At 42.0% G+C, this 17,737-nt stretch overlaps 1 protein-coding gene across 2 annotated transcripts; it reads left to right on the top strand.

Moving 5' to 3' along the window:
* Positions 1 to 55: 55 nt before the first annotated feature.
* On the top strand, positions 56 to 16,286 carry ABHD17B (abhydrolase domain containing 17B, depalmitoylase). 2 transcript variants are annotated; one of them, XR_014516952.1, is made up of 5 exons: positions 56 to 273; positions 5,629 to 6,103; positions 10,842 to 11,021; positions 11,625 to 13,811; positions 14,280 to 16,286. XR_014516952.1 is itself a non-coding variant. In XM_083465036.1 (4 exons), exons 2-4 carry the CDS (start codon positions 5,637 to 5,639, stop codon positions 11,842 to 11,844), a joined length of 867 nt encoding a protein of 288 aa, XP_083321162.1. In that variant the 5' UTR covers positions 56 to 273; positions 5,629 to 5,636; the 3' UTR covers positions 11,845 to 16,286. The 2 variants fall into 2 exon arrangements, 1 of the variants encoding a protein (XP_083321162.1); XM_083465036.1 differs by having other exon boundaries at positions 11,625 to 16,286.
* The last annotated feature ends 1,451 nt before the right edge of the window (positions 16,287 to 17,737 follow it).

The raw sequence follows: 17,737 nt of genomic DNA, 5'->3' as shown, positions 1-17,737 counted from the left end.
GGGGACGCCGGCGCCAGGCCGCGGATTGGCTGCGCCCGCGCAGAGCCCGCCCTCCCCTCGGCATCCCGCGAGGGCGACGCGGAGGCGACGGCGCCGCCCCATTGGTCGCTGCTCGGGCTGCCTCGCTCGCCCCGCCGCTCCGGCCCGAGTCCAGCCTCGCCTCGCCCCAGCCCGGCCGCCTCCTCATCCCCACGCCGGGCGGCTCCCCGGGCGGCCCTAGGGAGCGAGCGCCGCGGCGCCCCGCCGGAGAGGCCCCTGAGGCGGAGCTGCCAGGTGAGAGTCGGGCGGGGGGGTCTCGGGCCTGGCGGGGGGGGGAGGTGCGCGCGCAGCCGAGACCCCCGCCGCCCCCCCCTCAGCCCCTCGGAGGAGCCCCGGAGCCCACAAGGAGCGGCGCCCGCGCTCTCCCGGGGGGGGGGTCGTCGAATCCGTGAGAGGCCGAAGCGGGCCGGGGCCTCGCTAGCCTGCCAGGCGGCCGGTCTCGGCTTCCCCCTCGGGGCGGGAGGAGCAGGGCGAGCCGCGGAGGGCCGCCTCCATTGCTGCTCGGAGCTGGCCTTCCTGCCCTCTCTCCGCCCCAGTCCCTTCTCTGCCCCGAGGGCTCTCAAGACTCGGCCGCCCGGAGCGGAGTTGGAATGAGGGCAGACTTGTAAACAAGCATCTTTTGCTGCTTCCACTGGGCTGGAAAACATGTTAGTGTGTCCTTGCTGCCGAGGCTGTGAGAGTCCCCAAGTCTTGTGATGGTGCAAAGAGGTACCAGTCTGGGATGGTAAAAGGCACACAATGTAGGATTTCAGCTCTTATGAATGGGCAGATTGTGTGCTCTTTTTTTAAACAGAAAGTGCTATAGTGTAGTTCTTTGGCATGTGAAAATGTTGAGTTAGAATTAGTTGCAGTATCATTCCGTTTCATTGATTTTTCTTGGTAACTTCATTCTTTTCTTGGGGAGAAAAACTTTGCTTACTTGAAACAGATCAGGTGTTCTTTAGGACTTCTTGTGACACAAATCAGGAAAATGTTTCTTAATATTACTTGCCGTTAATTTCTACAGGAAGCATGTGTGTTAGTTCCTAGTTGCAATATACAGTGGTACCTCGGGTTAAGTACTTACCGTATTTTTCACCCTATAGGACACACCGGCCCATAGGACACACCTAGTTTTTTGGGGGGGGGGGAAATCAAGGGAAAAATTTTTATTTCCCCCCCAGGTTTGCGCAGCCATCCCCAAGCTAGAAGAGGGAGATGGAGCGCTCCGTCTCCCTCTTCTGCCTTCAGGGACAGCTTGCCCTGCTATCCAGCGAGCTTGTGGGGCTGGCGGGGGGAGAAGCAGACTTGCTTCTCCCCCCGCCAGCCTCCAGATCAGGTCGGGGAATAGCGGGGTGGTGGCGCTCCGCCATCCCCTTATCCCCCGAGCTTGTGGGGCTGGCGGGGGGGAGAAGCAGGCTTGCTTCTCCCCCCCCCCAGCCTCCAGATCAGGTCGGGGAATAGTGGGGTGGCGGTGCTGCGCCTCCCCGCTGTCCCCAGCTTTTGGGTGCAGGCTGCTGCCCGCAAGCCTTGCGAGCCCGCGGGACATCCCGCCGGGCTTGCAAGACTTGCGGATAGCTTCCTGAAGCCTGGAGAGTGAGAGGGGTCGGTGCGCACCGACCCCTCTCGCTCTCCAGGCTTCAGCGAAAGCCTGCATTTGCCCCATAGGACGCACACACATTTCCCCTTCATTTTTGGAGGGGGAAAAGTGCGTCCTATAGGGTGAAAAATACGTTCCGGAGGTCCATTCTTAACCTGAAACTGTTCAGCCAGATAGTGGAGATGTCAGTTGCCAAATGTGACAACAAGACATCTTCACTTGGTCACAGTCGTGAAACGCACCTGGTGCCTGGGGAATTTCGAACACTGTGCCTGGTACCTTACCATCAGTGAGCATTTGTGGATTCTTTTTAAAATAATAATAATAGTTTTTTATTAGTTTTACGTAAAGTAATACACAATCACCGTAACCATTCCAAAACATGGAAATAAAAAAGGTTCTTTTGAACCTTCAGAGCTCCTTCCCTCCCTCCATGGATTCCATTTCAAAAGGTTTATTCTTTTTTTCCTGCATCTTTTACCGTTATCCATCTATTACATAATCATAGTAACCAAAGTTCATTTCACTTTACAAGTGTCATTGTATTCCTGCCAATGATTTCAACTGTCTACAGTGGTCTTTTAAATATATTTAAAAATTATTCCAGTCTTTTAAGAATACTTGGTCTTCCTTGTTTCTGATTTTCCCCGTCAGTCTTGCTATTTCTGCTTATTCCATCAGTTTGGTCTGCCACTCTTCTCTGGTCGCTACTTCTCCTTCTTTCAATCTCTGGGCTAGAAGCATCCTTGCTGCTGTTGTTGCATACATGAACGGTCTTTTATTTTGTTTTGGTAGTTCCTCACCTATTATACCTATCGAAAAAGCCTCTGTTTTTTTAACAAAAGTTTTCTTAAACATTTTCTTTTACTCATTATATATCATTTCCCAGAACACCTTTACCATTCCACAGGACCACCACATATGATAAAAGGTACCTTCTTTCCTTTTACATTTCCAGCACAAATTTGAGCTGGTTCTATACATTTTCGCAATTTTAATCGGAGTCAGATACCAACGGTGCAGCATTTTCATATAGTTTTCTTTCAACGAACAGCAAGCTGTAAACTTCAATCCTCTTTCCATAACTTTTCCCATGATGAAAGTTGTAGATTATAACCAAAATCTCTTGCTCAATGTATCATCACTGATTTAACTTCTTCATCTTTAGTAAACCATTCCAAAAGTAATTTATACATTTTTGAAAATAATTTCACATTATTTTCCAACAGATCCCTTTCAAACCTTGACATCTCTGTCAAAACCTTTTTTTATCTACAGCGGTACCTCGGGTTACATACGCTTCAGGTTACAGACTCCGCTAACCCAGAAATAGTACCTCAGGTTAAGAACTTTGCTTCAGGATGAGAACAAAAATTGTGCAGCGGCAGCAGGAGACACCATTAGCTAAAGTGGTACCTCAGGTTAAGAACTGTTTCAGGTTAAGCACGGACCTCCGAAACGAATTAAGTACTTAACCCGAGTTACCACTGTAATTTGAAAACATCATTTAATTGATGATATTGTAACCAATATGTTAATAACTTTCTAATGTCTTCAAAAAATTTCAGTTTTAATTGGTCTTCCACTTCTATTAGCAATTCTTTGTAAGTTGCCTAATCACCTCTCATATTTAATTTTTTAACCGATATTGTTTCTAATGGGAAGAGCCACCATGGTGTCCTCCACTCTAATAGATTTTTATACCTCTCCCATACCTCGTAGATTGATTTTCTTATCAAGTTCAGGAATCCCTTATGTACTCTTGTTTTTCCATACCATCAATATGCATGCCACCCATACCTGTTATCATGACCTAACAGGTCTAATATAACTATTTTTAACACTATCCAATCCCAAAGCCAGCATAGGCAGGACGCTTCATAATATAACTTCAAGCCACCTCTTTCTTTAGAGTCTATCAACAACTTATATTTAATCCTTGGTTTTTCCCCATGCCAGATAAATTTAGATATCATTTTTTGCCATTCTTTAAAGTGGCCTGCCCTACTGGTCACAGGTATTGATTGAAACAGAAATAACATTTTTGGTAGCACATTCACTTTTATAACCGATATCCTTCCCCAGAATGATAAATTCATCCTTCCCCACAGCTCTATTATTTATTTATTTATTTATTTCCATGTAGGTATGTAATTGTCCTTAAAGATATTTATATTTTTTGTGGTTAACCACACCCCTAGGTATTTGACCTTCTTTTTTACACTTAATTCTGTGATCTGTTGTAGTAATTCTTTAGATTATACTGTCATGTTTTTCACCAAAATTTTGTTTTTTATTTTATTAAGCTTAAAACCAGCAACTTGTCCAAACTCCTGAATCTTTTCTAATACCTTTGGTACACTTACCAAAGGTTCCTCCACTGTTATTACAAGGTCATCTGCAAAGGCTTTCAGTTTGCATTCTCTATTCCCCACCGTAATTCCTTTTACTCTATCATCTGCTCTTATGTTCCTTGCCAGGATTTGTGGATTCAAATAGTAATCAAGCACTGGCATTGGAAGAAGTTGGTATTGTTAGTGGTTCTTGTAAGCCCTTTTAGGCTGAAGAGCTGGATAGAAAGTTTGCATCAATACAAAGAAACTTCTCGTTCTGAGCTTTCCCCAGATCAGGTTTGTGGCGTTTGATCATGTCATGAATCCAAAGTGAGTGTCTTCTGTTATTTTTGTGGCCATTGAACACACCCATTTGTTGACCCCTTTAAAAATGGTTTAATAGGTTAATTATCCCGTTTTGCATCTATAGCATAACTTACATATTGTATGGGATTTCAATTTGAGCTTTTTAATTTGGTTTTCAAATTATCAAGATAAGGTGTTTTTTTGGTGTGTGTTTTGAGACTCTTACTTGAAAAAGTGTATAGTTCCTTCCAGATGCATTATCATCTCCAAACTTTATTTACTATTTACTATTTACTATTCTTGACTGTTCATCAGTTAAAATAATTCTTGGAAAAGCCGAATTGTACTGTATGCAAAAGAGCCACCTGGACTGTGAAACAGCAATATCTTTAGAGCAGGGACAGGGAATCTGTGGCCTTCCAGGTGTTGTCTGATTACCACTCTTGACCAATGTCCATGCTGTCTGGTAATGATGGGAGTTAGAGTACAACAACATCTGGAAAGCCACAGGTTCCCCATTTCCTGCTTCAGAGAGAAAGAAGATCTGTTAGGAAGTTGCCTAAGTGGTTTCAACCTGACTATTTTTTCTTAACTTGGATGCAACAAACAGAGCCGCTTAACAGATGCCTAAAACCATCTTGAATTATTTATCCTAATATTGCTTTTGAAATAAGTAAAATATCTCACTTAGAATTTGAACTGCTTTAAAAATTACCAACTTAAGAGTTCATAGGAAGCACTGTTAATAGTAGGTAAGCCCTTTATTTAACATGCTCCTATTTCTTAATATAATCAGAAAGAGGGTAATTTCTGCAGTGGTATACTAATAGTAAAATTCTCTTTCCTGACAAATTATCCTGGCATTGACATATCTTCCAAAGTATATGCTGATGTTACTCTATATGCTTTCTTTTCTTACCTGACTTGTATGTTGGCTTTTTATTTTTGTAAACAGCTTTCAATAAAACTTTAAGTTGAAGAAATGTGTATACATTGCTTAAATAAGTATCTAGTTTTGTTTGATATTACTGGCTTCTCAGAAAGATATAAGCACTGACCAAGTACTAACCTATAACAACCTAACATTTGCCTAACATTGAAAAAGAAAAATAGAATGACAAGTCTTTAAACAAGAATCAGTTGGGTGATAGCATACTTCACAATGGACCCATTGAAAAATGGACTTAAATTAGTAATGTTTGCTGATTTTGGTGACTAATTCTTGGTTTGATGGAACTTAGCATGTTTAGCTTAGATGTGAAAAGTTTTTTTGTTCTGCAAATGTAGACAGGCAAATGAATCCCTGGTCTGTTGATAACATGCATGTATGGGAATCTTACTAGAAGCTCACACTTTTCTCTCTTATTTCAGATTGGAAGATGAATAATCTTTCGTTTAGTGAACTGTGCTGCCTATTCTGTTGTCCACCATGTCCAGGAAAGATTGCTTCCAAACTGGCATTTTTGCCCCCAGATCCTACATACACACTGATGTGTGATGAAAGTGGGAGTCGCTGGACACTACATCTTTCTGAACGAGCAGACTGGCAATATTCCTCTAGAGAAAAAGATGCCATTGAATGTTTTATGACTAGAACCAGCAAAGGTAACAGGATTGCCTGCATGTTTGTGCGTTGTTCCCCTAATGCCAAGTATACTTTGCTCTTCTCGCATGGGAACGCTGTTGACCTGGGCCAAATGAGCAGCTTCTACATAGGACTTGGTTCACGGATTAACTGCAACATATTTTCATATGATTATTCTGGATATGGAGCAAGTTCTGGAAAACCAACCGAGAAGAATTTATATGCTGACATCGATGCTGCTTGGGTAGCTCTTAGAACAAGGTAAATAGAAATGCATTATTTGTATGTGTATGTGCATATGCATATGTATTTATGTTTAATTTGGATAAATGTTTCCATTTAATCAGGTGAGCTTTGTACATCAGTAGTCTGTCCCATAGTTTGCCCTTTCGCCTATCAGGAAGAGAGAGAGAATAATACTAATTCATTAAATAGCAATGAAAAATAACAGTTTATATTGGCAGAGCCCATAGCAAATGGATTAGTTATTTCGTAATTTTACATCAGGAAGGAGAGCCAAGTGAGAGTCTTCTTGCTCGAATTCTTACTGCTGATTCATCTGTTTAGAAAATATATATTTCTGTTCTGTAACGGAACCATTTCAGTCCAGTGGAGATTGAGTGTTTGAATGTTTCCTTATTTCAGAAAAGAATCTGCAGATATGTAGAGTCTGCATATTAAGAATTGGAATTCTAGCCAGCCTTCTTTCTGGCTTGCATACCTATAGCCATTCATTTGTGTTTACCAACACTGGGGGTCCTTTTCTAAACAAATGGCTCTGAATTCTTAAAAGGCAACTTTTCAGTCCAGCTGACTTTAAGCAAGTATTGCAAATCTTAGGTTTCCTGTTCGCCACCATCTTTCCATTCACTTACATTTACATACATCTGTGTATACATTCAGACACAAGCACACCTACTAATTTTCTGATAAATTCCAATTTATCAACTCCCCACTTTCTTCATGTAATTGTGGTTGTCGCTCCTCACTCTTCAAGGATGGAAGAGACACTTGTTTCTCCATGATGTTTTTGACCCAAAGAATGAGCACTCTGCAGCTGTGTGTACAGCCTCTCTGACCAGTAAGGGTTAAGCTGTGCGTGTGTCACACGTTCCAGGCTGGAAACAGCACTGTAGTGCTAATTACTCTTTGAGAGACAAAATAGAGTTTGTGGAGACTAGAACATGTTATTTACCTTGGACCAATTGCTATTGGCCCTAGAAAGTAGTGAAGTGCTTCTTCAACTGTCACTGCAAGAAACAGGCAACATTTGTGAAAACCTGAAACTCAAATCTCTCAAATGTCTACTGAAGTTAGATATTGTTAAAAGTTGAACAACTAAGGGTGCTTTCTGATCAAATAGTTAAGATTTCTTTAATATGAGGAGGCTGTTGTTTGTCCTTCATTTAAAGGAAATCTACATTTAGACTGGTTGACATTTCTGAGGCATTGTGCAGAGATTAACCACTTTCTGCATTCATTATCTACAGGTGAATTTTTAAGACCTTTCTACTGCCAGGTATTTATCCTCTGCAGTGATCTAACATTTTAATTACTTGAAAATAAATCTAAGAGTAGGAAGAAGCTTTTAGGCTTGGTTCTGCTCTACCTTCTAACCTTTTTTCCACCTGGTAGAACATTTGCATTTTAAATACTTGCATATATATAGATTTATGAGTAAAAATAGAGCTATATTTTTATTGTATAGGTTTCTGCATAAAATAGTGTAGAAAAAATGTGCAAATTGTATATTTTGCTAAGATTTGTGCAGCTTTTTTGTGTTCTGATATTTATTAGGAACTGGTCATGCACGTATTGACTAGAAGTGTGTAGGTAACACTGGATGTTAAGTGAAAGGATCTGGTAGTTGCACAGATACTGCAAAGTGTTCCCTGTCCTACAAGTTCCTGGGAGTCTTTCTCAGAAACCTTTTGAATTCATATGGCTCCAAACATTTAGGGAGTGATTCAGTGTCGTGTGAGTGGGTGTCAGCTCCTCTGTTGAGACTTCTCCTGTCTGCCTTTCCCTGTCCCCGTGGGACCATCCATAACAGATTGGGGAGGGCTTGAGGGGGAGAAGAAGCTGAACGTCTGGTTGTACAAGTAGATTTCCTTTGCACAAGATAATGAACATCATTGAGTGTCACCTTAAGAGATTTATTTTATAGCAATAAGGGCTAGTTTTTGATAGTCATGAGTAACACATATATGGTAGTTGAGTGGTGGTATTAAAACAACTTAATAATGAGGCAAGACAGGCATTTTTTGGGAGGGTTTCCTGTCATTCATTGGTAAATTCAAATTTGGAAGTGAGACTTAAATTTGAACAGAGAAAGTGATAGTTGTGGTGTAGAACATTATTGAGGATTCTGCGTTGTGGTAGTCAAAGATCCTAAGCTTAAAAGCTGCAGATTGAAAGCTTTGGGTTCCAAAGTTACAAGCCTGCCTCCCCAACCCCACCATTATTCACCTTCCGTTTTTCTTTTTACCCTAAGATTTATATGCCTGCCAAAATAATTATACCAAAGAACATTCACAATATGCACTCATATAGGTTGTGAGGCTAACACCAACATTTTCTTTATTGTTTCCTCCTTTCTAATATGGAGCTAGGAAACAGAAGAGAGAATGGAAAAAATCTTTTCATCCTAAAATTGTTTCCTAAACATTTTTAATGATTCATTATCTACAGTCTGGCTGCCCATAAGGTAAAGGTACCCCTGCCCGTATGGGCCAGTCATGTCCGACTCTAGGGTTGTGTGCCCATCTCACTTAAGAGGCCGGGGGCCAGCACTGTCCGGAGACACTTCCGGGTCACGTGGCCAGCGTGACAAAGCTGCTCTGGCAAGCCAGCACCAGCGCAGCACACGGAAACGCCGTTTACCTTCCCGCTAGAAAGCGGTCCCTATTTATCTACTTGCACTTAGGGGTGCTTTCGAACTGCTAGGTGGGCAGGAGCTGGGACCGAAAGACGGGAGCTCACCCCGCCGCGGGGATTTGAACCGCCGACCATGCGATCGGCAAGTCCTAGGCACTGAGGTTTTACCCACAGCACCACCCGTGTCCCCTGGCTGCCCATAACTTTTATAATAAATGGTATTGTCAATATACTGTAGGCAGTGCCATGAGCCCCTTGATTATAGAAGTCTGCCATTTTAGCCAGTCGACATTAAATTAGTATCGCTCTTTCAAAGACCTAAGCACAGGCTATTCAAAATCATATTGCTGTAATTTAACTGGTGTGTACTCTGCACCAACTGCCGTGTTCTAATTTTAATTTTATGTAATAATCATTCTCTCCATATTGTGTATGTTCAGGCATGAGTACTCTTGCATAAAACAGCACCTCTCATTCATACAAGGGGGTATTGGAACCTTGGGGTACCCCAGGGTTTGCCAAAGTACAATTTCTTGCCTTTGGAGAAAATTAGTTGATGCTGTAAAACACCCACACACACCCTCCCTCACCCTTGCTGCTGTATTTTATTAATGATTGGTTTTAACTATTGTACCATATTGGCCTGAATATAAGACACACCTGCAAATAAGCCCCACCTGTAAAAATCAAGGCTTATTTGCGGGTGTGGCCTGCCTCCCAGCACTACTGCCCTGAACAGGGGGTAGCTGGCGCTGAGCGCCCCGCTCCCCAAGCCAGCACTGATGCTCGATTTTGAGAGTGCTGTGCACCCACCTCCTGGCACTACCGCCCTGGGCGGAGGGGGAAGCAGCTGGCACCGGCACTTGCTTCCGAGTGCGCTGCGTGCCTGCCTCCCGGCTCTACCACCCTGAATGGGGGCAGCCAGCGCCCTGTTCCCCAACCCAGTGCTTTGTTCCAAGTGCGCTGCGTTCCCACCTCCTAGCTCTACCGCCCTGAAAACTTAGTGTTCTATGGCCAGTGAACAGTTAGTTTGCAGGTGGTGATGCAATAGAAAACTGGGTGGATAGGAGAATGAAGTACCACGCAGAAGGGATGACTGGCTGCTGGCATGGCCAGTGAACAAGATATGGCCGGTGAAACGTTTGATACAATGAGTGCCTATTGGGTTTGATTTGTTTGCAGTATGAAGGAAAAATGTTTTCTGTGTCTAAAAGGAGCAATTGGAGAGTAACTGGAAGGTTTGAGTCCCTCTTAGTTTGCTTGTCCAACTGCACGAGAGACACCACGCTAACAGTAAGTTGCGCCGGTCTCCCGAGGGTTGCGCAGAGCTGCCTGCATTCTGAAGCCTGGGGTGCGCTGAAGAGTGCGCCCGGGCTTCGCGCAGCTCCCCGCAAGCCTGGGGAGACCGGTGTGACTTCCCACCTAGGCTTGCGGATAGCAGGCTGTTCTCAGGGCTGGGGTTGGGGGAAGCTCGGGCTTCCCCCGCGCCAGCCCCGCACCTGGGGGTGAAATAAATTTTTTTCTTTATTCCCCCCCCCCAAAAAAAACCCTAGGTGCATCCTATGGGGCGAAAAATACGGTATTTGAGGTGTTCTCTGTAGCCTGGACGCAGCCACTTGTAATATTTCTCCATAGAAATGTATTTGCCTGCCTTTTTATTACCTTCCCCTTCTGGCACACCCTCCAAGGTAGGCAATAAGGCTTGGATATGGTTTTGGTTGCCCTTTTTAGACTAGTTTAGAAAATGTGTGTTTGTAGATAGTTTTTATTCCTGAATTTGAGAAAGAAATACAGACCCTTCTGCCATGCAAGTAGTGAATGCCACTTTCATACAGACTGTGCAGGCTGTTTTTAAGAAGGAGCAGCCTCTGCTGCATTGATTGGGTCTCAGAAGTAGAATGTTTTACCTACACCTTAAAAAAACCCCTATTTTTTAAAAGCAATTAATTTTATCACAAATTGCAGTATTTGCAGAAATCAAGTTATTTCCTGCCAAGTTTGTTACACTTGATGAAAGAAGGAAAAATGATTTATGCTTTGGAGTTTGTATGAGTTTTCTGAAGTGAACATTTGTATATTCAGTAATTTTACTCATGGAATGACATGCTACTTACTTTTTCAGGTACGGAATCCGCCCTGAAAATGTGATTATATATGGACAAAGTATAGGAACGGTGCCATCTGTGGATCTTGCTGCTCGTTATGAAAGTGCTGCTGTAATTCTTCATTCTCCTCTGACCTCTGGAATGCGTGTAGCTTTTCCTGATACCAAGAAGACCTACTGCTTTGATGCATTTCCAAAGTAAGCTGTAGTATTTTCATACAGTTAGATGAACCACCTAGTAAGCACTTCGTAAACAAAGAGTAGGGAAGTCACTAAGCTTAAAATAAAGAAGCCTTAATCAGTTCAAAGCTGCTTGATTTTGAATTTTGCTGTGAATGAGCCTGTTTAAAATGTCATGGTCAAAACAATCCCCCCCCCCCCCGTCGTCAAACTGGTAACTTCCATATGAATACTTACTACTTTCTAGTATGCCTCAACAGTCTCTCTGTTGGCATTGTGTCAGTTAAATAAGGCACACTTCAGATAAACAAAGAATTCAAAGCTGACAGGTGATAGCCAATATCCACTAGGATGGAGGGGCTTACCTTTCCTCTCAAGACCCTGCACTCCCCACATCTGCTCTGGAGGGACCACCAACATGCTGGATCAGATTTGGCAGGCATACAGGCAGTTGCCAGGGGGCTTGGAAGGGGGCGCCTCAGTCTTCTCACCAAAGCCCACCCCCCTCACAGGCAGGCCCAGCTGGATATTGCCCAGGGTGCATCAACAAATGTTCCAAGGATGGCTATTTGTGAAGTTGTATACCTTTGCATACTGATTTGTTTTTTTGTGTTCCTATAGCATTGACAAGATCTCTAAAATTACATCCCCGGTGTTAATAATCCATGGGACTGAAGATGAAGTGATTGACTTTTCACATGGCCTAGCATTATTTGAGCGCTGCCAAAGACCCGTTGAGCCACTGTGGGTAGAAGGGGCAGGACACAATGATGTTGAGCTTTATGGACAGTACCTTGAAAGATTAAAACAGTTTGTATCACAGGAACTGGTGAATTTGTAAATTGCTTTATATATTATTTGCTGTTGAATTTCATGGCAGAACTGTAGATCTTTATAGCCACAGCATAAAACCTGATGGTTTTGTTTTCAAATTGGGTCAGTTGCCTTCAAGCGTGTACAGGTAATGATTTGTAAACCTAATTAATGAAGATTTTAATACCAGTATTAGCTGGAACAGTGGATGTTGGGGACAAGCTTGTGTAGTTCATCTATTTTTTGCAAGTTTTCTTAGACTAATACATAAGTCAATTTGAAAGTTTTTCTTAAGATGTACAAAAACCATAGAAAAGAAGGAAGATTTTAATTATGTAAAATCAAATGCTGTAAAAGTGTTGCCAAATGCTTTAGCATATCAAACAAATTTATATACAATATTTTTAAAACATCTCAAACTGTACTGTGATCTACTCTGTTGCACAGGTATAATTGAAGCAGTTGTAAAGTATAAATAGCCATTATATTTGAAGGAATAGGAAAAAGGAAAAACAACCACTGGAATTTACAGGCCCTATTATATAGGGAGCAAGTCAAAACATGTGTTTTATTATCTTTCATGTCTTGTTCTCAATGTTTTCCTCTTTTCCTGAATGACTAATGGCCAAAAATACTTATTTAGCCATTTGTGTTGCTCTGCAAAACAAAGGCACAAAATTGTGATTTTTAGAACTACCCCTGTTAACAGGGTACATATTAAAGCAACTAAATGCAGTGGTTTCTCTTAAATCGGTATGAAATACGAATATCATTGTAAATGGCCATTTTGGAAATCATCATGTAAAGAAACAGAACTTGGATAATAATAAACTAATATTTCTCTAACTTTTTGTACTGGCAAACATGCAAAGTTGCAGTTGTCATTTCAGATTTGATTTGAATGTTTGTAAGTGTAGGACTAATTGTTTCAATTATTATGAAAAACCTACTAATGTACTCCTATATAGTGAAATGAATGTTGACAACTCATAGTAAAATAAGTTGCCTTTCCCTTGAAATTTTTTTGCTTGAATAAAATATAAAATAGACCTAAAACGTAGCCTAATTTGTAAACAAAGTAATATTCAAATACACACTGTGCTTCTCATTTTAAAGCCTTACATAGTTTACTTGTTCGGCTCATTTTTGTGATTGTCTGGGGAAAATGTATTTTGTATTGTGAATGCCTAGATTCTGATATGTTTAACTCAAATAACAGAAATTCCACACACTTGATACTGAGCTTTTCCTGCAAAGCATAAATAGCAAAGTTCCTGACATAGCACAATTCCCTATGTGACTAAAACATCTTGCCAAAATCTGCTGCTTCCATTATCTTGACCTCTTTCTCCAGTTCTTTGCTATTTTCATAATCCATTTCTGCTTGAGAGAGTCAGCTTGTCTCAGTATACACTTTGCTTAAATGAAGTCATGCTAGCTTCTAATTAAAGCTTAGAGTAGCTTTAATGTTTTCATAAATGAAGGAGTGGACATATTAAGCATACAGGGTAAATGATTTATGGCTTGTCACAGTGCGTAGCAAATATGCTGAAGTTACTGGTTGGATTCAGAGGTGTATCCTATTGGTCCGTTCCACTGTATATAAACAAACATCATGCAGTATAGTAACACATTTTGTGCCCCTCCCCAATAAACAGAACAAATTATGCCATGATCTCCGTCCTTGTTGCAGGCAGTCCCCCTGTTCCACCTGCATCGCACTGAAGTTGTCCCTTGACTATGTGGAGCAGCAGGTTGGGGGGGGGGGTAAACAAGCAGACAGCATCTATGAACTGACCTGGAGTTGTGCTAGTTGAGTTAAAAACTTTCTGCTGTTGCTAATTGAAAGAACACACACTCTGTGCTTAAGACTTTATAGATGCCATTATGATTCTGTTTGTTAAATAAGTTGAGACCACAAATTAGAAATGTATGCACTAGCGTAGCATCATACTCTTTGAGGTCGTTTGACTCGACATAATGTTAAGTGCCTATGTAAATTTTGGCTTACATTACTGCAAAATATGCATACATTCATATTAGTTTGGCCTTTGAAAGAGTCACTGAACTTACTGGAGCTGTTGTATACTGTGAAAGTTGAGTTTTTGTAGCTTGATAAGGAACTATAAGGTACGCGGGTGGCGCTGTGGGTTAAACCACAGAGCCTAGGGCTTGCTGATCAGAAGGTCGGTGGTTCGAATCCCCGCTATGGGGTGAGGTCCCGTTGTTCGGTCCCAGCTCCTGCCCACCTAGCAGTTCAAAAGCACATCAAAGTGCAAGTAGATAAATAGGTACCGCTCCGGCGGGAAGGTAAACGGCGTTTCCGTGAGCTGCTCTGGTTCGCCAGAAGTGGCTTAGTCATGCTGGCCACATGACCCGGAAGCTGTATGCTGGCTCCCTTGGCCTATAGAGCAAGATCAGCGCACAATCCCAGAGTCGTCTGCGACTGGACCTAACGGTCAGGGTACCTTTACCTTTTTAACTTCACAGGTATCTCTTTACTCCTCTGCACTAGTGAAATCAAAATGTTTAGTTGTTATACTTTACTGAAAGCAGAAATCTATTTAGTCATCAAACTCCAGCTTCACTCCTGTGTATTGTTTAAACATTCAGTAGTTCTAGAGAAGCTCTGCTAAATTTTCCTCTGTCTGGTCACTTTGTCAGAAATCCATCCCTCAAACATCATTCCTCAAATTGTTTTTATCCAGATGGCCTGTTTTGACATGAGGGGGCAATTGGCTCAGTTAATTGCTGAGAGAAAGCTTAACAGTTGACTTTCACCTCATATTAGTACAAGACATATAAGACTGTGTTCTTTGTTTTCTGTTTGTCTGTTCTGTATGATTCAAAACCTTAATAGTTTTTCACATGAAAAGCTGCTCCAATAAAACTCAACTTAATTCCAAAGTACACCATCACAGAAACTTACATTTATTCTAGGGGTTGTTTTTTTTTTTTAATGAAGTAAAATCAGGGCAGCGATATAGGCGGCCATATAATAGCTGTTAGAGCTATCCGGGGTTGGTAACTTAAATTAGTTAGTCTACATGTGAAATCCACATTTGTCTTTGCGTAAAGCAGCTTGTAAATTCATGGTATGATTACAGTTGTATTATTAATATATAACTTATAGTTGTGTAGGAAGCTAACTTTTATTATGTCCACACTATCCCACATTTCTGATTGTAGCTGCGAAGAATGTGGGAGAATTTACCTCACTGTATAGCTTGATGCTACAGACAGCCACCCCCCCGGATGGCGCTGCCTTACAGTGACTTGACAAGTGGGTGCTATGTGCCATTGTCCTCTCCTGTCCATCCTGGAGGGTGTTGTGGGCAAAATGATCCATTTTTATCAGCTAGTAAAGAGGCAGGCTGCAGCCTCTGGATGTGGTTGGCAAGAAGATAGTAATTATTAGTGTGAAAAAGCATTAATATACTTCCCCCCTTTTTATATTTAGAGAAGTATGATGTGCTTTGCCATACCAGGACTAATTCCTAATGATTTAACAAACTTGGGTCATGCCCAACATATTAGCTGTGGAAACATTGATGCAACCTAGTAATCTAGACATAGACTACCATAATATACCTTTTGAAAATACTGGAAATAAGTTCAAATTTGCTTATGCTTAGGTAGAATCAAATTACACTACTCAAAACACATTTTGCACGAGGCGTTGGGGTTGGGCTTTTGGTCAAGAGCGGTAAGTATGGCTTCTAAAAATGCATTACAGTAGAGCTTTGCATGGGCATTAAAGCCAAGGCCTGTCACCCAGCGTACACTCCATAGTTCCAAGTAAGGCTTGATGCTCCTTCTGTACTCATACTTTTTAAATATATACAGTATAGGGCTGATAGTGGCAACTGGGATAACTTTTGCAAATGATCACTGCATCTTTTCACTGTCAAGTGAAAGGGTAGTGGCCAGAAAAAGCTTGTCATCTTTATTTTAGAATTGGTGCTAAAAAGCAGTATGAACTACAGACTAGGAGATTCATTTCATTCCTGTGCGTTATAAGCTTGGCAACTCTTGATGTTCATGATTTTGGGGGAATGAAGGTGGTTGAGTTGGATCCTATAGCCTGAGAGCAAAATGGGCACATGATGTGTGACTTCAGGCTGAGCACTACCTCAAACTGGTCTGGTTACTTAGGGATATTTGAGACCCTCACAATTGAAAGTGTGCTTCGAATACAATTATGGAAGTGTTGCTTTGGTAAAGAGGTTAATTAATGTTTCTACAGGCAATGCAAGGAATTATCTGAAATGGAAACTATTTGCATTGACTTAAATCTAAACCACATTAATGCTACTAATGTTTTGCTTGTGTTATTTCTCTTCTCTTAAAATTCGGTTTATCTAAAGTTGGGTCTAAGCTTTACCCACTGTTAACTGTTTAAACATTCTGCTGATTATTGTACATGAAGCCAACTCAAAGACAACACAAATAAAGCCTATCTTTTGACTATTTCATTGTTTCAACATTTTTGTTGTGATTCTTTACAGCTTTACAGAAACTGATTGGAGCAAATGTTCATGAGATCATACATTTATTGTATATGAGCCAGTGGATGCTAAAGGTGTATTAGTACAAACATTATTTAGAATATGAAGATGGATTTGGTTTTTGCTACCTAGGAATTAGCAAATCATTTCCTACCTGTAATATATAAAGGCTATACAAAAAAATACCCTTTTCCCCTCTGTCGTGGATGCATATTAGTATAGTATAAGTGTCCTACGCCATGGCTGATATAAGGTACCAGTATACAGTATGTCAGAGATGAGTGGTCTCTGGCCCTCCAGACAACAGACTATGATTTGCATAATCAGTGATCGTTTGCCACATGGGCTGGGGCTGAGGAGTCCAACAGTATAGGGAGGACCACAGGTTTCTCATTCCTATTATCTGTAGTTGAAATCTATTTTTGCAGGAATTAGCTCACTTGCAACATAGAAACGCAGGTGACGCTGTGGTCTAAACCACCGAGCCTCTTGGGCTTGCCAATCACAAGATAAGCAGTTTGAATCCACGTGACGGGGTGAGCTCCTGTTGCTGTGTCCCAGCTTCTGCCAACCTAGCAGTTCAAAAGTATACTAGTTCAAGTAGATAGGTACTGCTGCAGCAGGAAGGTAAACGGTGTTTCTGTGCACTCTGGCACTCATCATGGTGTCCTGTTGTGCCAGAAGTGGGTTAGTCATGCTGGCCACCTGACCCGGAAGGCTGTCTGTGGACAAATGCCAGCTCCCTTGGCCTGAAAGCAGAGAAGAGCGCCACCCCGCATAGTCGAATTTGACTGGACTTACCGTACTTTTCTGTGTATAAGACAAGGTTATTTTATTTAAAAATTATGTTAAAAATTGGGGGTCATTTTATACACGAATAGTGCATGGGAGGGATGTGGGATTGGTTGCTGCCCGTGAGCCATAGATTGTCAGCCGGTATTTGGCGTGTTATTGGTGGCTGCGGCAAGTGCTGATGTTGATTGACTGTTGCTGCGGCACTAGGACGGGCGAATGGCAGCTTCTGCTGGCGCGGGGACAGACGATAGGTGTGTTTTGGGAAGCGTGTGAGTGGCACCGTAGGTCAGGTGGGTGAGCTATTTTCGCCAATCCCCCCTAAAATAAGCTCAACAACCCTGGGACACCCCCCTCAAAAAGCTCATCAACTCAGGGAAATCTCCCCCCATTTTAAAAATTTTGTGTCTCCCAAAATAGGGGGCATGTTATACACAGAAAAATACAGTAACTGTCCAGGGGTCCTTTACCTTGCAACATCCACTTGTTTTTTAGCCAATGATCCCCACCCACCATGGCTAACAAATAAGAACTCTGGGAATTGTAGTTTAGGGAGTTGCAGTCTAGCAGCATCTGGAGGGCTCCAGGTTCACTATGTCTAAGCTGCCCCAAGCACAGGAT

Source organism: Podarcis liolepis, assembly GCF_965112155.1.
Source record: "Podarcis liolepis genome assembly, chromosome: 11".
NCBI lineage: Eukaryota > Metazoa > Chordata > Lepidosauria > Squamata > Lacertidae > Podarcis > Podarcis liolepis.
This window is presented reverse-complemented; position numbering and strand designations above follow the sequence as displayed.